At 49.4% G+C, this 22,760-nt stretch overlaps 12 protein-coding genes across 12 annotated transcripts; 10 read left to right on the top strand and 2 right to left on the bottom strand.

Annotated features, from left to right (window-relative positions):
• Positions 1-738: 738 nt before the first annotated feature.
• N7473_001887 (uncharacterized protein) lies at positions 739-1,382 on the top strand (the record flags this gene model as incomplete). Its single annotated transcript, XM_057147827.1, has 2 exons — positions 739-841; positions 1,099-1,382. 2 exons carry the CDS (start codon positions 739-741, stop codon positions 1,380-1,382), a joined length of 387 nt encoding a protein of 128 aa, XP_057011481.1.
• A 255-nt stretch (positions 1,383-1,637) lies between these two features.
• Positions 1,638-3,466, top strand: N7473_001886 (Repressible high-affinity phosphate permease; the record flags this gene model as incomplete). Its single annotated transcript, XM_057147826.1, has 3 exons — positions 1,638-2,170; positions 2,231-2,730; positions 2,790-3,466. The coding sequence occupies 3 exons, from the start codon at positions 1,638-1,640 to the stop codon at positions 3,464-3,466; spliced, it is 1,710 nt and encodes a 569-aa protein (XP_057011480.1).
• A 611-nt stretch (positions 3,467-4,077) lies between these two features.
• Positions 4,078-4,800, top strand: N7473_001885 (GNAT family N-acetyltransferase; the record flags this gene model as incomplete). The annotated part of the gene is made up of 1 exon (XM_057147825.1): positions 4,078-4,800. The coding sequence occupies one exon, from the start codon at positions 4,078-4,080 to the stop codon at positions 4,798-4,800; it is 723 nt and encodes a 240-aa protein (XP_057011479.1).
• A 944-nt stretch (positions 4,801-5,744) lies between these two features.
• Positions 5,745-6,642, top strand: aspf34 (cell wall protein PhiA). Its single transcript, XM_057147824.1, has 2 exons — positions 5,745-6,238; positions 6,295-6,642. Exons 1-2 carry the CDS (start codon positions 5,947-5,949, stop codon positions 6,549-6,551), a joined length of 549 nt encoding a protein of 182 aa, XP_057011478.1. The 5' UTR covers positions 5,745-5,946; the 3' UTR covers positions 6,552-6,642.
• Positions 6,643-7,154: 512 nt separating this feature from the next.
• On the top strand, positions 7,155-8,579 carry N7473_001883 (SGNH/GDSL hydrolase family protein; the record flags this gene model as incomplete). The annotated part of the gene is made up of 4 exons (XM_057147823.1): positions 7,155-7,238; positions 7,295-7,746; positions 7,797-7,907; positions 7,976-8,579. The coding sequence occupies 4 exons, from the start codon at positions 7,155-7,157 to the stop codon at positions 8,577-8,579; spliced, it is 1,251 nt and encodes a 416-aa protein (XP_057011477.1).
• A 164-nt stretch (positions 8,580-8,743) lies between these two features.
• N7473_001882 (glycoside hydrolase family 30 protein) lies at positions 8,744-10,174 on the bottom strand (the record flags this gene model as incomplete). Its single annotated transcript, XM_057147822.1, has 1 exon — positions 8,744-10,174. One exon carries the CDS (start codon positions 10,172-10,174, stop codon positions 8,744-8,746), a length of 1,431 nt encoding a protein of 476 aa, XP_057011476.1.
• A 1,117-nt stretch (positions 10,175-11,291) lies between these two features.
• Positions 11,292-12,920, top strand: N7473_001881 (uncharacterized protein; the record flags this gene model as incomplete). Its single annotated transcript, XM_057147821.1, has 1 exon — positions 11,292-12,920. One exon carries the CDS (start codon positions 11,292-11,294, stop codon positions 12,918-12,920), a length of 1,629 nt encoding a protein of 542 aa, XP_057011475.1.
• A 459-nt stretch (positions 12,921-13,379) lies between these two features.
• On the top strand, positions 13,380-15,856 carry N7473_001880 (uncharacterized protein; the record flags this gene model as incomplete). Its single annotated transcript, XM_057147820.1, has 2 exons — positions 13,380-14,766; positions 14,805-15,856. 2 exons carry the CDS (start codon positions 13,380-13,382, stop codon positions 15,854-15,856), a joined length of 2,439 nt encoding a protein of 812 aa, XP_057011474.1.
• A 957-nt stretch (positions 15,857-16,813) lies between these two features.
• On the top strand, positions 16,814-18,034 carry N7473_001879 (tryptophan synthase subunit beta; the record flags this gene model as incomplete). The annotated part of the gene is made up of 1 exon (XM_057147819.1): positions 16,814-18,034. One exon carries the CDS (start codon positions 16,814-16,816, stop codon positions 18,032-18,034), a length of 1,221 nt encoding a protein of 406 aa, XP_057011473.1.
• A 642-nt stretch (positions 18,035-18,676) lies between these two features.
• Positions 18,677-20,212, top strand: N7473_001878 (MFS transporter; the record flags this gene model as incomplete). The annotated part of the gene is made up of 7 exons (XM_057147818.1): positions 18,677-18,955; positions 19,025-19,408; positions 19,440-19,490; positions 19,517-19,622; positions 19,689-19,906; positions 19,970-20,040; positions 20,088-20,212. Exons 1-7 carry the CDS (start codon positions 18,732-18,734, stop codon positions 20,210-20,212), a joined length of 1,179 nt encoding a protein of 392 aa, XP_057011472.1. The 5' UTR covers positions 18,677-18,731.
• A 19-nt stretch (positions 20,213-20,231) lies between these two features.
• On the top strand, positions 20,232-20,850 carry N7473_001877 (MFS transporter; the record flags this gene model as incomplete). Its single annotated transcript, XM_057147817.1, has 4 exons — positions 20,232-20,236; positions 20,289-20,674; positions 20,719-20,779; positions 20,817-20,850. The coding sequence occupies 4 exons, from the start codon at positions 20,232-20,234 to the stop codon at positions 20,848-20,850; spliced, it is 486 nt and encodes a 161-aa protein (XP_057011471.1).
• A 513-nt stretch (positions 20,851-21,363) lies between these two features.
• Positions 21,364-21,973, bottom strand: N7473_001876 (uncharacterized protein; the record flags this gene model as incomplete). Its single annotated transcript, XM_057147816.1, has 2 exons — positions 21,364-21,578; positions 21,700-21,973. 2 exons carry the CDS (start codon positions 21,971-21,973, stop codon positions 21,364-21,366), a joined length of 489 nt encoding a protein of 162 aa, XP_057011470.1.
• Between the last annotated feature and the right edge of the window lie 787 nt (positions 21,974-22,760).

Here is a 22,760-nt window from a genome sequence, read left to right as displayed (position 1 = left end):
TGTTAAAATTGCCCTTTTTAGAAGTTCGCCCGGCCTCATCTAAGGGAGGCAATAGTAGTAGGATCCCCGAAGAAGCTAGCAGGACCTACGGTGCAAATCGGCTTATGGTGCAAATCTGGAGTGGCCAGTGGTTGCCCTGCTGCAGGACATATCTGATCTTTCCATGAACATTCAGTCCGATACAGTAGAGCTGAAATGGCCCTCGAATTGGGTTATGAGCTGAATCATTCCGGGTCGCGCTGATTTGTGATCCAAACTTGTACCAACCGGGGCTTTGGGTAAGGTTACTATCCGCCGATGGATGATGGCTCGGAGGTTTGTCGCTTCGGAGCTACTTGTCGGGGGCAAAATCTAAGCACAGTCAGACGTTCTAGCCTCAAGAGTGAAGACGAGTCTCATGGATGTTTCCATGCAGGTATCGGCGAACAAAAGAGTGGTACCAGTAGTAAGTAGTGCCCGGACTTGAGCGATGCATGGTACATGGAGGATTTCTGGAACGTCTCGAATGGTTTTCCTTATGCAGGGGGAAGTGGTTACTCCCCCACGTGTTGGCACGTGCTTGAAGATGAAGATGTTAGACTGTCAGTGAAGAGATATCATTCGTGGATTGGTGATTTGAATGTTCAAAATTTGCAGTGATGATCGGAGTAGTTAAGAAAAGGAAAAAAAAAGTAAAACAAAAACTACCATTAAACAGTCGAGCCTAGATCCATTTTGATCCCATATGGGCCCGGCCCGATGCCGTGGGGAGATACACGTGCGCGATCCATTGGATGGAGCGATTGCGGAGTTCTGAAACAAGCTTCCATCAAGCAGATTCCAAGACTCTTAGCAGCTGTAAGTAAGTAACCACTGTAAGTAAGTTAGGTACTGATGTACTTACTCATTTCGCGGAGAAACACCTATCTGACAATTAGATTCGATCAGAAATCTGGGAAGTGTCTCGAAACATGGTATATGTTCTCTGGTTGCCACTTCTTCTAGGCAGACAATTACTTCCATGAATATTGAAGCTCTTCATCTTGAATTGCTGACCGAGTAACCACCATGAACCCAATCAGTTCATATCGCTTAGATTGTCACTCCTTTATCTCTTAGTCGTGAACGTGCTCTTCCTACGCAACCATTGGAACTTGGGTCAATGTCACCAGGGCTGGTTTTACGAACGCCATCTTGGCATCGGGCGACCGTGGATGGTCAGAGTGGCAGTTCTTGGCAAGCCATCGCAGCCTTTGGATCATCTTGGCGTCGGGTGGCCATTGGTGAACTGCACGCCTCCTGCTTGGCACGGCTGGTCCCCATTGTCCACTCAGCAGCTCGCAATCAAGCACGATGTCGCGATATCTCTGCTGGTTCAGTATATCAGACACCAAAACCATTGATCTTGACAAGCCTCAGCCAAGCTCGTGAGGATGCACACAAGCCTCTCCAAGCCTGCCTAAGCTTTGATGCCTAGAGATTTCCAAGAGAAAGTGGAGTTGCTGCTCGACATCTATACCTTGCTTGTGTTTATAAGGGGCGACACTTCCCCCTGCTGCTCTGTGAACACCCCAGCTGATTGTCTTTTTTTTCTGCATCTTCCAGAACTTTTTTTGGAAGCCCTTGTCAGGCCAAAGACAAAAAAACAGTCCTCAGACATGGCTGGTGCTCTCACTGAAGGCGGAAACTCCGCCTTCCGCAACCACAACAACGACTTTGCTCATGTCGAAGACCCCATTGAGCGTCGTCGCTTGGCTCTGGCCGAGATTGACAATGCCAAGTTCGGCTGGTATCACGTTCGTGCTATCGTCGTGGCGGGTGTGGGTTTCTTCACTGACTCCTACGATATCTTCGCCATCAACTTGGCCTCGGCCATGTTGGGTGTTGTCTTCTGGCAGGATGCGAAGACCAACGTGGGCAAGATCCCCTCTACCGCTGATACTGCCATCAAGGTCTCGACCTCCGGTGGTACTGTGATCGGTCAGCTCGCCTTCGGTTGGCTTGCGGACCGCATCGGTCGTAAGCGCATGTACGGTATTGAGTTGATCATTATCATCATGGCCACTCTCGCCCAGGCTCTCTCCTCCGACTCTCGTGCTATCTCTATCGTTGGTATCCTCATCTTCTGGCGTGTGATTATGGGTATCGGTATTGGTGGCGACTATCCTCTTTCTTCTATCATCACATCTGAGTATGACCTACCCTTTCCTATCTTTGAAAGTTTCCTCGCTAACCATGTGGTGTCTGCTAGGTTCGCTACGACAAAATGGCGCGGTGCTATGATGGGTTCCGTCTTCGCCATGCAGGGTATCGGTCAGTTCGCGGCTGCTATCGTGGCCCTGATCGTGACTACTGGCTTCAAGGAGTCTCTGGAGACTGCTAGCTCCGTTGCCAAGTGCTCTGGTGTTTGCCAGCTCGCTGTCGACAAGATGTGGCGTGTCGTGATCGGCTTCGGTGCTGTTCCCGCTTGCGTTGCCCTCTACTACCGTCTCACTATCCCCGAGACTCCCCGTTACACCTTCGATGTTGCTCGTGATATCGTCAAGGCCGATGAGGATGTCCGTGCCTACATTGCTGGCAAGCGCGAGGGCCACCCTGATGAGGTCCGCCGTGCGTCCGTCATCCAGAACCACACCGCTGAGCTCGTTGCCCCCAAGGCCAGCTGGGCCGATTTCTGGCGCCACTACTCCCAGTGGAAGAATGGCCGCGTCCTCCTCGGTACCGCTGGTTCTTGGTTCTTCCTTGATGTTGGTAAGTGCCTCTGTTCCTTTTCCTTCTGCTGATTCGCCTGGAGCTAACATGCTGGGCAGCTTTCTATGGTCTTGGTCTGAACAACTCCATCATTCTCGGCGCTATCGGCTGGAGTGGTGGTGCTAACGTCTACGAGTCCTTCCGTCGCAATGCCGTTGGTAACCTGATTCTCATCTGTGCTGGTGCTATCCCTGGTTACTGGGTGACTGTGGCCACCGTTGATACCATTGGCCGTAAGACCATCCAACTGATGGGCTTCATCATCCTCACCATTGTCTTCATCGTGATCGGTTTCGCCTACGACCCTCTTCTCAAGTCGAACAACGGTCTGCTGGGTCTCTACGTCGTTGCCCAGTTCTTCTTCAACTTCGGACCCAACGCGACCACTTTCATCGTCCCCGGAGAGTGCTTCCCTACCCGTTACCGTTCCACCTCCCACGGTATCTCCGCCGCCTCTGGCAAGGTTGGCGCCATCATCGCCCAGTGTGTGTTTGGCCCTCTGGTCCACCGTGGCGCCAAGGACTCCTCGTCCACTCCCTGGCTGAAGCACGTTATGCAGATCTTCGCTCTGTTCATGCTGTGCGGTGTCTTCACCACTCTCCTCATCCCCGAGACCAAGCGCAAGACCCTCGAGGAGCTTTCCGGTGAGGACACTGACACTCTCGTCAACCCTTCTCCCATGATCCACCCCGAGAAGGTTTCTGGAGAGAACAAGTCCGAGACTCTGCCCGTTTAAAGGGTGTCTGAACTCGGCAAAACTTCGATTCCAGGTGTCTCGATGCTCCGTGCTCTGACTCTGTAACTTAACTTATTTCCTTTTGTATCACGTACCTTATACCACATACCACAGCTTATTAATAGATTGAATGCAAGTGCTGTAATCACTTTGTTTCTTTCTCCAGTAGAAGTGAGAAAAGTACGCGATAATTGAATGACAGAAATTGAGATGAGTGAAATCGATGAGAAGACCTAGATGTGGTCCCTCGATGAGTTTCCGCGGTTCATGACGGTTCATGACGAAGAAATTCCCAACGTGTTCAGAAGAGGAAAAGGAAAAAAATGGACGGGGCGTATTTCTGATGGTTTAAATACCAGGACATCCCCCCTTGTCCGTTGAGAAGTTTGCCTCCGTCTTCATCTCTCCAACTCTTTCGGTCTCCCACCACCAAACCTCCACTTCCAAGGCGCAACCAGCCTGGTCTATCTTCCCCCGATTTTACGTCGCACTCCAACGCAGACCAAACAGAACAGACGACAGATTGACAACTGATCTATCTGCGACCAATTCTTCAAATTACGACCACTTTCGCCCTACATTCGTTTTGGAGACGGCACCCCCCTAGTAAAATGTCGGAGCAACCGCTCCTCACGCCAGAGTGCACCGACTCAAATCCCACTACAGACTCCCCAACTGCAATCCCCGAGCTATCTACCTACGTCGCGACCGATGCCGATGAAATCCTCGTTGCCCACCGGTTAATCGCCGACAGCGTCGCGCAACAGCGCCAACTCGCCGCCCGAGCGGTCATCTTCCACCCTGGGTGGCTCGGAGCCATGGCCGCCGTCATCGCCGTTATCTACAAGCTGTTATACCATGACTCGTCGGATCTCCCCTTGATCGGAACTACGGGGGCAGGATGTGTGATGGCCGGGTTGACGCTGGTGCGCGTGTTCACGGGCGGGTACATTGAGCACGCCGAGCATGTAGGAACGAGGGCATGGTTGGAGGCGGAGGATGGATCGGAGGAGGACGAGCAAGATATTTTGGTGACCAAGTTTGGAGAGAAGATTATCGGCGCGCTCGTTGTCAGGGGTGTCCGGGAAGGTCGCAAGGTGCACGGCGTCATTCGGGCGTGGACGGTGCAGCAGAGGTATCGCGGGAAGGGAGTCGGAACGGGTTTGCTCGAGGAGGCGATTCAGATCTGTCAGAAGAGACGGTGGAAGGGGCCTGAGTTTGATGAGAAGCATGCGAATGCGAAAAAGGTCTTGCCAGGCTTGTTCAATGAGCCGTTTGAGAGGAGAGAGAGACGGGCGCGGGGAGCACTGGAGAAGCTGCTGAAGAAGAAATAGAAGCGCCAGAAGGACGGATATAGATTAGTGTCAAGTAATGTACATGATAATGGTCAGTAATACTTCTCTCAAAGCAGACAACTGGTGATGCCAACAGAGTCGAAGAAGTCTCACTGAGGAGCACTCCTCGCTGGTCACATGACATTTTACCTTTATCCCAAGGGTATCGATGTCGATCTTTAACCTCCTACGGATGGACTGTCTCTCATTATCGACTTCAACAAGAATGACCGATTCCGACAAAAGAAGAGAGACACGGGAGAATATGTCTGCCTGACACGGGATACGACTACTACCTCGACGGAGCTTTTACCTTTTCAACCATGAGCGCTCAACTTTCTCCCACCAGGATAATTACAGTAATAGCTTTGACTAGGATAAACTGGGTGGCTCGGAGAGACATGTGGAGCTCGCGGTGCCCAGGGTCCATCTTGAGGACTTTAGACTGAGACATAACTTGGCAGTTGTGGCAAAGAATGATGCAGATTGTCCGTTGCTCTTGGAGCTAGGTGGTTTTACCAAAGCAGCAGGTTTGGTAACCTCTCCTGCTACCAAGTACGGTATTTGCTAGATGGGAGGGGAAGAGACTGTTCGTTCAGGCTTGACAATTTTTTTGATGTGAGTAACGACCCTTAGGCAAGCATTTTTATTACGGTGCTAATGGCACAGCGGATAGACCTCATTATGCATCATGCTGCTTTCGAATAATGCTCCGAGGGTGGGTTGACCGAGGTCATCAAATCATGCAATTCTTCATAACATCCATACCCCATATCCAAGAGGCCCAAGTGGGGTATCTTCAGAAGTTGTGGATACCGATTTGCCCAGCCGGGATCCCACAGAACGTTCCGCAGCTAATAATAGTTTGCTCGAATCAATGAATGCTATATGTCTATTCTCCGATGTTATTCCGTCAAATTTGGCGTCAATGTTTGCTAGAGACTGAGACCATATCAGATGTTGCGAGGGAATTCCACCATTTGGTGCACCTGTTCCTGAGAATAGGAGCCTGGACAGCGATTATAAAGAGCAGGAATCACCCCGAGTCACACCAGTACACAAGCACTTCAACTTTACACTCCAAGTCATTGCAAGACTCATCAATATTGCAAGCTACAACATCTTCAGACCTCCCTCGTCGCCAAAATGCAGATCAAAAACGCCATCTTCGCTGCGTGCCTCGCTGCCACTACTACAGCTCTGCCCGCCACCCAGTCCAACACTTTCAACCTCATTGCAATTCATTCCGCATCAGGCGTGCAGTATGCTACCTTCAACGCCGCCAAGAGCAGCATTTTTGCTGGTCTAGCCTCCCAGAATGCCAGCTGTGCCCGTCCAGAAGAACAAGTTGCTACTTTCTACCTCAACAACGGCGCCCTCTATCTTTATGACCAATCTGCCACTCCTCAAGAACTCTATGTTGATCGTTCTGGAATGGGTAAGTTGACAACAATATCTCTGAGTTTATGATATTACGGGACTAATATCGAACAGGTCAGGGTAAGATTGGATATACCACTGGCGCTCAGTCCGCCCCCAGGAACGCTGAGCGGGAAGGCTGGGCAGTCAAGGATGGACACCTGCAATTTGCGGGCAGTGATCTCATTGCTTGCCCCAACAGCATTGAAAACTCTTGGTCTATTTGGGCCGCTGCTGGTGTGTCCAACCCGGCTGGAAACAGTGACTGTGTTGGTATTGCAGCTCGTGTCGAGGAGACTTCCAACCCCAACGGATGCCTGTACACTGAGTAAGGCATGCAGGGCGGTCACTTTTGATGAAAGGAGGATTCGCTACAGCTGGAAGCAAATGTTGTTCACAGCTCTACCTCTTATTCTGTTCGTGTATTCATCTCATATCATGTAAGCCCATGCACATGATGGAAGAAATTCAATATCAATTGTCTTAGGGTTCACAACATCAGATTCTCTGGTTCTCAATTATCACTGTTCACCTTCCTTTATGTGGTGGTAGTGATCATGTGTAATGAAATAGCATGGGGACGGAAAGGAGGACAAACGTGGTCCAGGGTCTTGAAGGTGGATATTACGAGAAGACCAGAGAGATCATGCATCAAACTGCCTCTTCTCACATTTGACGTGTAACACTTTCTATGCCGCGTATACAATCATGATCCCAAGGATCAGGTCACCCATCCGTGTCAGCCGTTGTCGACTTGAGTTAGCCTAATTTCCGTGACGCTTTGCTGATTTTGGCGCTAAGTCGTCGCTAAGCTACTATTTACCCGAAGTCACATGTTTGCAGATTATCCGCCCAAGCAGCTATAAGCTAGCTCCGAAGGCCTCGTTTCGGTGTAATAATCCAAAGAATTCTAAGCTACAGTTTCGAATTAAACAATGGATCAAACCACACACTGGGTCCACACCTGGGCCGCGATGCCCATGCGTTCCGAACCAGATAAACTACCCCCGAAAGAATTTGTAAGTTCTTGCCTACGCAAATCTCGAGTCTAATGTTAATCAATTATTTTCTCCAGACTAGAGATACAATCATATTTCACAATACCACGATCCGACAAACTGTCAAGATCACCCTGGGCACTGAGAAGTTGTTTCGTCTCCGATTATCCAACGCCTTCGGCACCGATGATCTGACAGTAAACCAAATAACGGTGGCCCTGGCAAAGAACAATTTATCAGGAACTACCAAAATCGAAGCGCATACGTTACAGAACGTCACATTTGACGGCGGGCTGGTTACAACAACAATCGTAGGCGGGGCGCAAGCTGTCTCTGATCCGATCGATTTTGGATTTCCCTTATCGCCAAACACAGTGCTCAGCATTAGTCTCTTTCTGGAGAACGGACAGTACAGTAAAACTGGGATTACTTCGCATCCAGGTAGCCGGACCACGTCATTTTGTAGTCTGGGAAATTACGTGTCTGAACCCGAATTGACTGACCCTTCGGTTCAGGAGGTGGAACATTGGTAAGTCGCTGTCGCATCCCAAGAAGCTGAGCTCTGATGAATTGTCTCAGGTTCTATATATCAGGAATTGAAGTTCTGGCTCCGCGTGAATCGTGCGCCTTCGTTATTATTGGCGACAGCATCACGGACGGAAGATGTAGTACAACCAATGGCAATGATCGGTAAATCAAACTCTCTCAAAGTCTCAATGTTTCTGTCGTGTGTCTATATTGACTGTTTTGAATCACAGCTGGCCCGATCTTCTCTTTACCCGCCTCCAGTCCAACCCAGCCACTGCATCCATTTCTATCCTCAACCAGGCAGCTGGTGGCAACCGCATCCTCGCAGATGGAATCGGTCCCAATGTTCTCAGCCGCCTCGACCGTGATGTCCTATCTCAATCAGGAGTGAAATACGTTCTCATCTTTGAAGGTGTGAATGATATTGGAACTGCTGAAGCTAACGAGGAGAGCCAGGCGATGATTGGCGATCGAATAATCGCCGGGTATAGACAGGTCGCGACAAGAGTACATGCTCATGGGATTTCAATCTTTGCTGCAACAATCACACCCTTCGGATTGAGAAAAGAGGAGCATGTGGTTGATGCGGAGGCTGAGGGCATCACGGGGTATGCGAATCCAATCCGGGAACCCACGAGACAAAGAGTGAACGAATGGATTCGGAGCAGCGGTGTTTTTGACGCTGTTATTGATTTTGACCAAGTCCTGAAGGACGAAGAGGAGAGTGGGGTGTTGAGAAGAGAGTTCGATTCGGGTGATCGGCTACATCCTAATACGCTAGCCTTCAAGGCGTTGGCGGACTTTTTCCCTTTGGAAGTCTTCGATGGGGTTTGAGCCCTATGAAGGAGCACGGTTGAAGAAACTATCTAATGAAACTGTAAATAGATTGCTTTCGATCTTGAATTCAATAGAAGTAACATCGATTTTATTCAGTTGAAATCTAAGGCTATACATGATCATTTAAGGAGTGAAAGTGCATGCGCCTTCGCATGAATCTTTTACACAGACACATAAGTAACCATTGACCTCGCGGGAACATTGGCCTGGAAAGCCCCTCCATTCTTCGATACAACAGCCGTCAGAGGCTCCAAGTTAAACTCGTTGTTTGTGATGTAAGGCTTCACCCACACACCCGATTTAAGACCAGCGATCCGTACGTTGGCTTCAATCGTTGAATCGCCCTGGTTTATTAATTGAGTGGCAAGGCGTCCATCCTTGTTCTTGAACGAACTGACGGTGAGATTTGCATAGGTACTGGCAGCCTCAATGCGGCGAGCACCGGGGCGCACAAACCTGCTGAACTGAGCAAAAGACCAAAATCTCTTAGACGGAATCACCTCGTTGTTGATGAGATTGATCAGGCCACTATTTGTAGTCGAGTTTTCAGCGCCAATCCAGTAGAGGAATCCGCTAACTCCAGCATCCCTTAGCGCAACCTGGATGTGATTGGCCCAAGTCAGACCCTCTCCGGGGCCTCCATTCTTGTAGAAATCGTAAGGTGTATAGCCACCACTCAGATCGGCCCACTCGGACTGCCAGGTCTTCTTGTTGGTACTCAAAGGATAGCTAGGCGCCGAGTCATATCCGTGGCCGGTTACTACGTCAAGGTAGTTGATAGCTGGATCTGGACCCGCGTTCAGACCTGCCATCATGGCTTCTTGGTCATCCCAGCCAATGCCATCGCAACAGGTTATTTTGACATCGAGACCAGATTTCTTGACAGTTTTGGCCAGCACACGGATAAACTCAGCAGCCTGTGTACCGTTTGAGAGCATGCCAGCATAGGTAGCAGCAAATTGGGGCTCATTCAAGAAACCCAAATGGGTGACTGTCACCCCAGACTCTTTGTAGAACCGCGCGTACTGGACCAGATAGTTGGCATAAGCCTGCATCCAGTTTCCACTGGCACATGGCTCGTTTGCCACACCACAGAGGTATCCACCGTTGTTCTCATCGTTGTTGGTCTTCATGTAGCCCGGAGCGGACCACGCATTGGCATAGAGAGTATGGAGACCGCGAGAGTAGGCTTGTTCAGCGAGAGGGAATTGGCCGCTGTTGTAGTGATCCCAAACATACTCAGGAGTTGCATTCGAACCCCCTGGATTCTTTGGCTCGATTGAGTTCATGAGATTGCTGTTGGAAGTATTACTGGAGCCGATGCCATTGCGGAGAATGGTGAACCCCGCACCGACATTCTCATTATAGAGAAGATCGAGAACGAGTGATTGATTCACGGCCGGTAATCCATATTTACCGAAGATGTCTTCAGCACGTTGAAAAGCCTGAGAGGCTCCAAAACCGTCCACTTCTTGGAATTGAACTCTGGGATTGACAGAGACAGAGATGCCAGACGACGATGTAGGTGTTGCTGTGACCCTCGCGACAAGCGCCCCGAGGAGAAAAACCTTGTCAATGACGGAGAGCTGCATTGAAACTAGTAGAATCAAAAAGAAAAAGCTGTAAGAATCGGCCAAGTCTCGTCGAGTACATGGGTTATGTTTTTAAAGGATGTTAATTTCGCTACGAGATTCTGGGAATGGTATCTTGTTGATTACAACCGGTACCAAAGTTCAACGAGTTTAGCAGAATAATCTGCAAGCTAAGCGGTGATTCTGGATAAAAGCAATTCTAAGTTCTCATTCTCATGTACGAGCAGGGATTGCTAGTGCATCCAGCCGCCTTTCACTCATCTACACGATATCTTCACTTCCCCGTGGGGGCGCCCTGTCTTTGTTCTTTTGCCTAAACTAAGTGGCCGGGTGATTACGGACAGATGGAATTTGCCGTCAATTCTCGGTATGATCCCCTGCACCGAATTACTCTTTCCCCGGTATTTTGGTTAGTCTGGGGAGAAGGGGAGAGTCGAGGGAATCTTCTCCGTTCTTACCTTGGCCTAGATTTCTTTTGGGCGATTTCCCCGCACATCCCTGACCATACCGAGTAATAATCTTCCCCATTACGAGTCATACCCCGGGGTTAAACCGACCAACATACTTTACATAATGACTGCCATCAGCAGGAAGGCCGGTAGTATTATCGGGCGTCTGGGCTGATCATAATGCGTGGGCGATAGTTCTATCTATCAGGAGCTTAACAAGACCCATTGGGCAAGTATGTCATGAGCAATTTCCAAAATGAATATATGCCCAGAATGCCCAGTCCACCACAGGCTAAGACTTTCGGTGGCTTACCCCCACGCGTAAGCCAGTCTGAAAATCCACCAATCATGGTAATCTTTACCTCCACCTTGTGGCTTTCAAACCGAAGCGAAATGGCAGATGATGGGGCAACTTGTCGTGTTCAAGCTCTCGTTATTTGGTCACAAGGCTGGACCGGGATAGTGACATGGAGCTTTAAGCGGACCGGCAAAATTGCTTATCCCAGCCAGCCCATTCAGATACTATCCAGGATGTTACTGCTGTGACTACTCCGGGATGAAACCAAAATGTGGTTAATAAGAAGCCAGTGCCCATGCACAGAGCCTTCGACAAGGTCTCTGACCGTAACATCTTTCTGTTCACATTTCAATCGCGAAAAAAATCCGAGATGGCCACCGCACAAGGGCCGAAAGATCCTGTTGGCCTCCATTCGACCCACCATGAGGTCGTTGCTCCCGATCACGAACTTCAAGGCTGGGTTGGACTGGCCGAAGACGCTCGCAATGCGACCGCGGAGGAACATCGATTAGGTTTCTTCGACGCGGTGAAAATGTATCCCAAAGCGTGCATGTGGACAATGGTGGTCTCATTGGTTGTGATCCTTGACGGTTACGACACTGCCTTGATTGGATCGCTGTTTGCCTTTCCTGCTTTCCAGCGCAAATTCGGCCATGAGACCAGCAAACCAGGCTCGTATCAACTCGAGGCCAAATGGCAGACTGCACTTGGTCTTGCTAGCCCATTGGGAAATATTGTTGGCATTTATATCAACGCATTCTTGACCGAAAAATGGGGCCACAAGAAGACCTGTTTGGGAACATTGGCCTTCCTGACCGGTGTTCTATTCATCCCATTCTTCGCGAAAAACATCCAAGTTCTTTTCGTCGGAGAACTTCTCTGCGGTCTCGCATGGGGTGTATTCACCACGCTGGCTCCTGCATATGCCTCCGAAGTGGCACCTGTCGTGCTCCGCTCCTATCTCGAAACATACGTTGTGCTCTGCTGGGGTATTGGCCAATTCGTCGCCACCGGTATCCTGGACAGTCTCAACCATCGTACTGATGAGTGGGCCTGGCGTATCCCCCTTGCGGTGCAGTGGGTTTGGCCTGTGATCATTGTTCCAGTGCTGATCTTTGCGCCGGAGTCTCCATGGTGGTTGGTCCGCAAGGGTCGTGTTTCGGAGGCCGAGAAATCTGTCAAACGTCTCTCGTCATCGCAGGACCCGGATCACGCCAAGAAATCCGTTGCACTGATGATTCAAACTACCCAGTTGGAAATGGCAATGACTGAGGGGGCCTCATTCATAGATTGCTTCCGTGGCAGTAACGCCTGGCGCACCGAGATTGGCTGCATTGTCTGGACATCCCAGGTTCTCAGCGGCTTTGCCATCACTTCCTATGCTACATATTTCTACGAACAAGCCGGACTGGCCACATCCGATGCCTATAAAATGAGTGTCGGTCAGAGTGGTTTGCATTTCCTCTGCACCTTGCTATCCGTCTTCATCACGGGTAACTACGGTCGCAGGTCGGTCCTATTCGGTGGATATATTGGTATGGGATTATCCATGTTGACCCTGGGTATTATGGCATGCGTCCACCAGACTACCGGCCTTGGTTATGGAGAATCTGCAATGTTCCTCCTTTGGTATGTCTTCTACGAGCTAACCCTCGGCCCTCTTGCTTTCATCATTGTTGGAGAGATTTCCTCTACACGCTTGCGGTCTAAGAGTATTTCCCTGGCGCGAAATGCCTACAACGTCGCGAACGTGTTCAGCTCCACTGTCGCCCCTTATACGCTTAATCCCACCGAGGGTAACTGGAAAGGCAAGACCGCGTTCCTGGCCGCTGGCTTCACTGTTGTCCTTACAATCTGGGCCTACTTCCGCCTTCCTGAGTCTCAAGGACGTACTTATGAGGAATTGGACATTTTATTCTCGAAGAACTTGAAGGCCTGGGAATTCAAGGATGCCCAAGTTGACGACGATGCTGCTGAGACTATTACGAAGCAGAGATAGCGGAATGGCGTTCAACTGCGGTCCGTAACCTATTATCCAGTTATTTTGATAGTGTGATGTTACGAGAGACGGCAGTTGTAATTTAATGCCTGGGAGCACGATAAATAACCAAAATGAACCAAAAAACCACCAATTTTTGAACAGAAAGTACTGTAAAGCCTATGTTGACCTCATATCTCATATTTCCTGTCACTCCAGCACGCGTACAATAGGAAGCACAGCCAATGCGCGGATAAATGTAATGAAGCCTCGGAATACTGATAAGGGCCGACCGGAGTACCAATCCTGAGAAAGACCGTCCAATTGAAGGATCCAAATTGTGTATTTAATCTTAGCCTGTGGCGGGTACATTGATCACAGCCCAAGAGCCGATAAATGTGGATGTTTACCCCGTCTGAGGGGAATAATCAGAATGTTTTCAAATCTCAACTCGACATTCATTGCCAATTGCCTCTGAAAATGAAGATTGAGAGTGGCCTCGATGGATGGCTACGGTACGCCGAGCTTCCCACGGAATCTAGAAAGACAGCCCGGCATTATTCTGGCATCATTGTTCTTGACAGGGACGAGACGAGCCCCGTTTATACAGCAGGAAAAGAGCTGCAAGATGGTCTAAACCGCATTCTTGGCCAGCGTGTCGATATTGACTTCGAATTGCCCAGTCAATCTTCATCATTGATCGTCGTCGGTACTATTGACTCGTTCTCTGCCGCTGGTGGGAATATCAAGGAAATTCCCGCCCTCAAAGAGGATGGCTTTTGGCTGGATACCCACGCCGACAACAACTGTACCCACATAATCGGTCAGAACGAACGTGGTGCTATCTACGGTGCTTTTGAATACCTCATGCGCCTGGCACAAGGGAATTTCGGTCCTGTCGCGTCTGCAAACAACCCGAGCGCCCCTATCCGATGGGTGAATCAGTGGGACAACCTGGATGGAAGTATCGAACGAGGTTATGCGGGGCCGTCCATCTTTTTCCGAGATGGTGAAGTGGTTGATGATATGACCCGCACTGCTCAGTTTGCTCGTCTCCTCTCGTCCATTCGTGTCAATGCTGTGGTCGTCAACAACGTGAATGCCAACCCCAAGCTTTTCAGTGAGACAAACCTCGATGGCCTCCAACGCATTGCAAATGCCATGCGTCCGTGGGGAGTACGCATTGGTATCTCACTATACTTTGACTCGCCTAAGGAATTTGGTGGTCTACCTACTTCTGACCCATTAGACCCTGCGGTCAACAGCTGGTGGAAGGAGATCACAGCCAAGCTGTATGACAAGGTTCCCGATCTCGTCGGCTACACGATCAAGGCCAACTCCGAGGGCCAGCCAGGACCCCTGACGTACCAACGTACCTTGGCTGACGGTGTTAACATGTTTGCCCGAGCTTTGAAACCTCATGGTGACGGTGTCGTCATGTACCGTGCGTTCGTGTATAACCACCATCTCGACGAGTCTGTATGGGAACACGATCGCGCCAATGCAGCGGTTGACTACTTCAAAGAGCTCGATGGGGAGTTTGACGACAATGTCATAGTGCAGATTAAATGGGGCCCTATTGATTTCCAGGTCCGCGAGCCACCCTCTCCATTGTTGGCCAACCTTCGCAAGACCAAAGCTGCCATCGAGTTTCAGGTCGCGCAGGAGTATCTCGGCCAACAGTCACATTTCGTTTATATGGCTCCGCTGTGGAGAGAAGTACTCGATTTCGACATGAGGATTGATGGTAAGGCCTCTCACATCCGCGATATTTTCTCTGGTGAACGTCTTGGGTGGAATCGCAGCGGCTACACCACAGTCCAAGCGACACAACCTGGATTGGGCATCATCTATCTCTCTCTAACTTGTATGCTTATGGCCGGATTGCCTGGGACCCCCTCTCAGACCCAGTCTTGATCGTTCAAGAATGGACACGTCTCACCTTTGGCCTCGACAAAACCGTCGTCGACACCATCACTAAGATATCCATGGAGTCTTGGCCTACTTATGAAAATTATAGCGGAAATCTGGGTATCCAGACTCTCTGCGACATTATCTACACCCACTATGGTCTGAGCCCAGGCTCCCAGGATGGTAACGGATGGGGTCAATGGACACGTGCCAACGCACATTCAATTGGCATGGATCGTACTGTCGCTACCGGGTCTGGTAATTCAGGCCAATACCCACCTGAAGTTGCCGCGATATACGAGAATATCGAAACAACTCCTGATAATCTTCTCCTTTGGTTCCACCATGTGCCTTACACCCATCGTTTGAAGTCTGGCAAAACGGTTATCCAACATTTTTACGACGCACACTACGAGGGTGCAGCAAATGCGCAGAGGTTCCCAGTGGAGTGGGCAAAATTGAAGGGCCTCATTGACGATCATCGCTTTGAACATGTGGCGTTCAAATTGCAGTATCAGGCCGGTCATGCCCTTGTCTGGCGGGACAGCGTCAACTATTTCTATTTCGCAAAGTGTGGGATTCCAGATGAGAAGAATCGCGTCGGCAACCACAAATGGCGTATTGAAGCCGAGGATATGGAGTTGTCTGGTTACAAGGTTGTTTCTGTCACACCTGCCGAAGCGGCGTCTGGGGGGAAGGCCATCATTACCAGATCAAACGATGCGCCTGGATCTGCCCAGAAGGAACTTCTATTCCCATCCGGTATATATGATATTGCTGTCAATTACTATGATCATCTGGGTGGACGGGCCAAGTACGAGATCTTCCTTGGAGAGAAGTTGATTGGAGCCTGGACTGGTGATTTGGAGGACAGGCTTGGACACGATTTCTCAGAGTATTTGGATGGCCACTCGGCAACTAGGGTCACTTTCTGCGGAATAAAGATGGAAAAGGGGGACCTCCTCAAAATCGTTGGTCAGCCTGATGGCAGGGAACTCGCTCCATTAGACTATGTTTCCGTTTTGCCCGAGGGTACCATTGATTGAGTGATCTTTTGTGTTGGTATTTAGTACCGATCTCCTATATTAGAACCAGTTCCTGAGCTAGATTGGGATTTGTCATTTGAACTAAGGGGTAGGAATCAAATCATAAATAGATACTCTGGCCTCAGAGAGCAATACCCTCTGAATCACCCTATTCTCCCCCACTTCGTAAAGTGGGACGCCTTTCCATGTTGACAATCCCCACGGTCCAGTATGCATGGTACCTTATCTTGCCACGTACACTTAATGAAGGCTTATCAATTTGGCCCCAGCTTTTCACCTGAAAGCAGAAATAGAAACACCACAGATCCTGATTGCAAAGTTCCTTAGCGGATAATGAATGGGTCGGGTCGGGTCGGGTCATTGACCGGATGATGTGCCTAGACTTGATCCAGGTCTGTGGTTAAGAGCATTCAGCTCAATAATCAAGCCCTCTATTCACCTAGTAATCAATTCTCCTTTGCATTTTTGTATAGTGACATGGATCAGATAGGGTTGCGGCGTTACATAGGAAACTTTCCCCAGCGCCCATAAGCTATTAATCCGAAGCGGATCGCGGCACGAGAGTGGGTCGGACCAGCAATCACAACATCCATCATGGGTCATCATGGAGTCCTCCGGAGATCCAATGAGCCTGATGCGCCCTTTGCTCCACCAGCAAAGCGCAAGGCTGCGGCTACAAGTTAAGGAACGACCCTCCGCAGTAGCTCAGGGTCTCGAAACTACTAACAATCTAGCCTCCGGGCATCTGTGTGTGAAAACCACTTGCTCCCTAAATATAACCCGTCATCCTGTCCGAGGCTATAATTCTGATAACCCCCTTTCGCGATTGTCTACCTTGGTGCCATTTTCAAGACCTGGCGTCCGTTAATCTATTATCACGGCCTGAATCACACAAGTCCCATTCACCACGACCCACTTAAATTGTCAAGCACTGCCTCTCGTCAAGAATTATTTGTAATGCCATCAACTCAAAGTTCTTACTTCCAAAGCTACCCCAATGCCGAAGGATATTTCGGTCAGTTTGGCGGCAACCATTATCCACCCGAACTTCGGCCAGCACTAGAAGAACTGGCCAGCAGCTATGAGGAGCTTCGTCAAACGCCAGAATTCCAGCAAACTCTCAACAAAGTGCGAGGCGGGCTTCAAGGGCGACCAACCCCGATACATCACCTCGAAAATATTTCCAATCAGGTCGCGGGCGCCCAGATCTTCATTAAGCGAGAAGATCTCAACCACACGGGCGCACACAAAATCAATCACTGTGTTGGCTTCGCCCTTCTCGCCAAGAAAATGGGCAAGAATAAACTAATTGCTGAGACTGGAGCTGGCCAACACGGCGTCGCGCTGGCAACTGCAGCTGCCTACTTTGGCCTTGAATGCGAAGTCCACATGGGGGAGATGGATATCAGTAAGCAAAGTTCAAATGTCGGTCGCATGCAGCTGCTCGGCGCACGTGTGGTACCAGCAACTACCGGCCAGTCCGCGCTGAAGGATGCCAGCGATTCCGCATTCAACGCGTATGTTGAGCAACATGAGCACGCGCTCTATGCGATCGGATCGGCTATCGGGCCACATCCATTCCCAATGATTGTTAGAGACTTCCAAGCTATAGTTGGTCGTGAGGCCCGCGAGCAGTTTATCTCCATCACAAATGGAAGCTTACCCGAGCATGTTGTTGCCTGCGTCGCAGGCGGTTCCAATGCGATGGGTATATATTCTGGCTTCATTGATGATCCAGATGTTGCTTTGCACGCAGTAGAGCCTCTTGGCATATCTGATGAACTAGGCCAACACGCAGCGACGCTATCATATGGAAGACCGGGAACCTTGCATGGCGCTCGATCACTTGTGCTACAGAAAGACGACGGTACGTCTGCTGATGTCTCCTCTATCGCATCAGGACTCGCCTACCCCGGCGTTGGTCCAGAGATTGCAATGCTCCATGAAACCGGTCGGGTTTGCATCGCAGCGATTTCCAACGAGGAAGCCATTAGTGCATTGTTCCGCATGGCAAAGTTCGAGGGAATCATCCCCGCCTTGGAAAGTGCGCATGCCTTAGCGTTTGCGATCCGCTTGGCTTCACGGCGTCCTTCATCTGAACGAATACTGGTCAACCTTTCAGGGCGTGGCGACAAGGATGTTGAGTTCGTACTTGAGAACTATGGGACAGGCGCCTAACTGGGACTTTCATGAAATACCGCTTGTCACAGTCGTCCTTGAAATAGACCACCAATACATACTCAATAACTAAATCTTACAGTCTGATTTTGCCACTAGACAAGTGTAACTACTATTCGAAGTGAAGATATATTAAGGGAGAATGCATACTTATAGCTTCCAGCACAGGCGTCACAAATTTTGTCCATGAAATTTGAACAGGACTTACCTGCCTTACGCCTAAGGTTCTCCTCACCATATACTATATCTACCTTGCCGGCTGGTATGTCAAAACAACTTCAAATTTCAACTGCAACATAGCGGCATCCATGATGTAGATCAACTATCGTAATATTTAGAATCATGTATTCATTGAGAATCTTCTAGTTTTCTTGGCAGAGCGAACTACGTAGGTTTAGCACATAGGGGCTGTCACCAGATTAGTCCAAGATAGGATAATTATGAACCAATCACAGATCTGCTTCAATGACCAGCCAAAAACATCTATTATCGCCTATTAGAGCGTGACTTTCAACTGTGAACTAAAATCTATAAAAAAATTTTCTTTTAATATTTTCTTTTGAGTCCTACAGAATTGTGTGTTTCTCCCCTGCCTTCCATTCCGACTCATCGATTCTTACCCTGCTGATAACTACTTGACAGTTCCTCTACCTCCCCGAAGGAGACCGCAGGAACACAATACACCAGAAAACAAGATATGGAGATTTCCCCAGACAGCAATAATCGGGATACTGGCAATGACCTGGATGAAAAGCCAAGAGAATCTCCGGGATCTGAAACATTCAGTTATCCCTCCGGCCTGAAATTGGGGTTCATCTTTGTGGCTCTATGCTTGACGGTCTTCTTGGTCGCATTGGTTTGTGTTCCAATTGTCCCTGCGGGTGTTGGATCCGCTGATGATACAAGAGCAATAGCTAATGAGTGAGAACATGAACATGACCAAACAATCATCGCTACCGCCATCCCAACGATCACCTCGCAATTCCACAGCGTGGAAGATATTGGATGGTACGGTAGTGCTTTTCTGCTCACGACTTGCAGCTTCCAACTCTTCTTCGGCAAGCTTTATTCCTTATTATCTATCAAGTGGACTTTCGTTGCTGCCATAATAATCTTTGAGATCGGTTCGGCCATTTGCGGCGCCAGCCCCAATTCCGTTGACCACATTATCGGTCGAGTTGTTGCCGGTATTGGAGGCGCGGGCATCTTTTTTAGCGCACTGATAATCATCCCTAAGTCAGTACCTTTATCGAAGCGACCGGCATTCACGGGGATAATAGGAGCTGTGTGGGGCATTGCGAGTGTGGTTGGTCCATTACTAGGAGGCGCGTTTACGAGTGAGTTCTTGCCTGTCTGGGCCTATCATGTCATACGGTATTTCATCTAATCGTTTAAATCATTCTAGGTCATGTCTCTTGGTGCTGGTGCTTCTACAGTACGATATTCCTAGCTTCCAGTGATTTCAAGCTAATATGTTTCCAGTCAATCTCCCCATCGGTGCCATAGCCCTCCCCTTTATCATTATTTTTCTCCCCTCGGAAGGACCACAAATGCAGCCGAAACAGAAAGGCTGAGCTGTCTTGAGACAGTTCGACCCTGTTGGACAATTCTCTTCGTGGCAAGCATCATATGTCTTTTGATTGCACTCCAATAGGAAGGAAGCCAGTATCAGTGGAGTGACGGCCGTATGATTGCTTTGTTGACTGTCTTCAGCGTTCTTCTTATTGCTTGGGTGGTAGTGCAACGGAGGGGAGATGACCATGCCACAGTCCCGCTCCGTATCTTACGGCAACGAACTGTTGCGTGCTCCACTTTCTATATCTTCTTTGGGAGCGCATCATTTATTCTGCTCATTTACTATCTGCCGATCTGGTAAGCTCCAATACCTCATCGCTACCGCAAGTGTCAATGTTTTTAACATCAATGATATAACAGGTTCCAGGCTATTAAAAAGGACTCTGCAAACCAATCAGGGATTCATAGCCTGCAAACGGTGTTAAGCGTTGGTAAGTACATCGCGTCAACGCCACTGGAGCACGGAGCAACTAACCAGGATCGTCAGTGGTATTTGCCATCGTGGGTGGACTAGGCGTCACGTTTGTGGGATATTACGCCCTATTCATGATAGCAGGGTCAATGATAATGGCGATTGGTGCGGGTTTGTTTTCTCTTGTTTAGAGTGCATACTTCACTTGCCATGTGGTACGTGAATATGTGAATGGCGCCTATTGCTGCCTTGGCTAATGCATCCTAGGCTGGGATTTCAAATTGTTTTCGGTGCTGGAGCTGGAATGGGACTTGAACTTCCAAACATTGTTGTCCAGACAGTTCTTCCCGATAAGGACGTCTCCATCGGGACATCATTGGTGGTATTCGCTCGTTCTCTTGGGGGTGCCATTCTTGTCTCGGTGGGACAGAATATCTTCAGCAGTCACATCGTCTCTGGTATCCAGGCTCGGGTTCCCGTGTTGAATACCTCTATCATTCTACAGGCCGGAGCAACTGAGGTGCAGCAGACAGTGGAAAATGCTGTTTTGGGCGAAGCTGACGAAGTAGTCGCTTTGGTCCTGGAGGTATACAGCGGAGCTATCATTCAGACCTTTGTACTTGCATTGGTCTTGACCTCCATATCCATCCTGGGTGCAATTGGCGTCGAATGGCGAACAGTGAAACGTCCTCAACAGATGGATCCATGCTCGAGAAGAAGCTTGATATTCTTCACCAATCCACCTTTCACCGCAAGGTGTAAGGGAGTGGCCACTTTCTTATAACTCTCTCTCAGCGACGGGCCGGTTGACTTAGACGAGGCCGGTTGATGGTAATCACTGTTGAAGCTGGAGCTGTAATCATTGCTGGGAATAAGGGGGTTGTCCACAGCTTCGCTACCTACTTCTGAGACTTCATCCTCTCGAAACCCGCTGAGACCCGTTCCACTGTCGGAATCAGAGTCGTTTCGTAATAAAGTATTGACAGCGCTCACGGCACTGCTGGCACAGGAAGCGGAGAGAGAGAGGGAGACTGAGTCAAATTGGTCTATCTAGAACAGGAAGACGAAGACGACTAGGAGAAGACGAAGAAGAAGAAGCAAAAGGGAACAGAACAGGGTCTATAAGGCCCTGAAGCACAAAGGAAAAGGAACAAGGCCTGGTCCTGACAGGAAAACCCCGGCCTGCTTCATGCAGGGCCAAAGAAGACGACAAACCCTGCAAACCCTCGAGGTCAAGGGGATCGAGTCATCAAGTATTCTTGTCACTTGAAGTTGTTCCCTTATCGATGCTCGACTGGCCTTCGGTTGGATCATCGTTTTCCATTAGAATATTGCTTGATATTTACCGGAGCTGGAAGTTAACATCAGTAGTTTCCGAGCCAAGAAGAAGCAATAATATCGACGGGTCCTTGTCGACTGCTGCACAGTGGAGGACTGTCATCTTTACAGGGTGATTTTCATCCTTCATCCCGAAACAAACATCAGCCCCAGATCGAAGTAACAGGTGTAGAATGTCGTTGGCATTGGTTCCAATCTCAGAGGCGCACATGACGTATGCTGCATATAGCGGTGTTAGGGAGTTATACGGCGGAAAGTTTATCTCAGCTCTACGTTTGATGAAATATTCCACCATTTCGAGATCTTCGCCAACTACAGCTATGACCAGAGGGGTACCTACCTGCAAACGGCTTGACTTCAACCTCGCTACCTGACTCGTCGCGTTCATTGTACCAAGGCTCCTCCCATCCGTGGGCGTCTGCATTAGCATCTAGAAGAAGCTCTACGGCTCTTTTGGATTTTGATTTCCGCACGGAGCGCGCAAGCGGCGTTGCCCCGTGGCCACCAGGCTCGTTTGGGTCCCCGCCATTTTCCAAAAGAGAAGCAAGCACGTTCGGAAATTCAAATTCAGCGGCAATATTCAAGCTTGTCATCTTCCAAGGGACATGGTTCATGCTCACTCGTTGGTAAATTGTGTACCATGTTCGGAATACCGGTTCATCCACGTTCCAAAGGGACAATATCGACGGCATCCATTTTGGATTGTCATCAAGCTCGGCTTTCTGGGCGTGTTCTATCTAATTCATTACTGCATATTTTAGGAATAGATTATCTATGGTATATTTAGTAACTCCTTTGTGAGTTTCATCATCGTCCTCATTGAATAGGAGTGGGAAATCGTGGAAATAAGTGAAAGAAAGCAGAGTGATGCAGATTTTCGCGAGTAATAATTCCGAACATTCACTCCTGGGGAACAGAAGCAGAGATCACGAAGATCTTCTGGCTAGTAACCCCCACGACGAAAAGCGGTTCCCTCGTTCTCGAATTCACCTCGCCGGTCCCTGCGAACGCGGCTATCACCTACGGCGTCCTCTAGAATAGTAACAGCCTATCGGCAATAGTGTACGATCGGGAGGCACGGCTGCGTCAGTGCTACAACTGTCAACAATTTGGACACATAGGAACCACCTATGCCAACACCGTCAAGTGTGTATACTGTGCGGAGGGCCATCAGTCTCGGGATTGCCCTTCGAAGGACGCACAGGAGAACAAGTGCGCTAACTGCGAGGGCGCGCATACTGTATAGAGTAAAGAGTGTAGGATTCGTTAGCAGGAGGTCGAGCAGATAAATAAGCGAGCTAGATACCGGGGAAGATTCTATCTAGTCCCCGCGCCGTTTAGCATCCGTTAGCCACCGGCGAATATACAGCCTTCCTCCGTCAGCTTATAGGGAACACCACA

Source organism: Penicillium subrubescens (assembly GCF_028828155.1).
Source record: "Penicillium subrubescens strain IBT 31985 chromosome Unknown utg000002l_segment0_segment0, whole genome shotgun sequence".
Lineage (NCBI taxonomy): Eukaryota > Fungi > Ascomycota > Eurotiomycetes > Eurotiales > Aspergillaceae > Penicillium > Penicillium subrubescens.
This window is presented reverse-complemented; position numbering and strand designations above follow the sequence as displayed.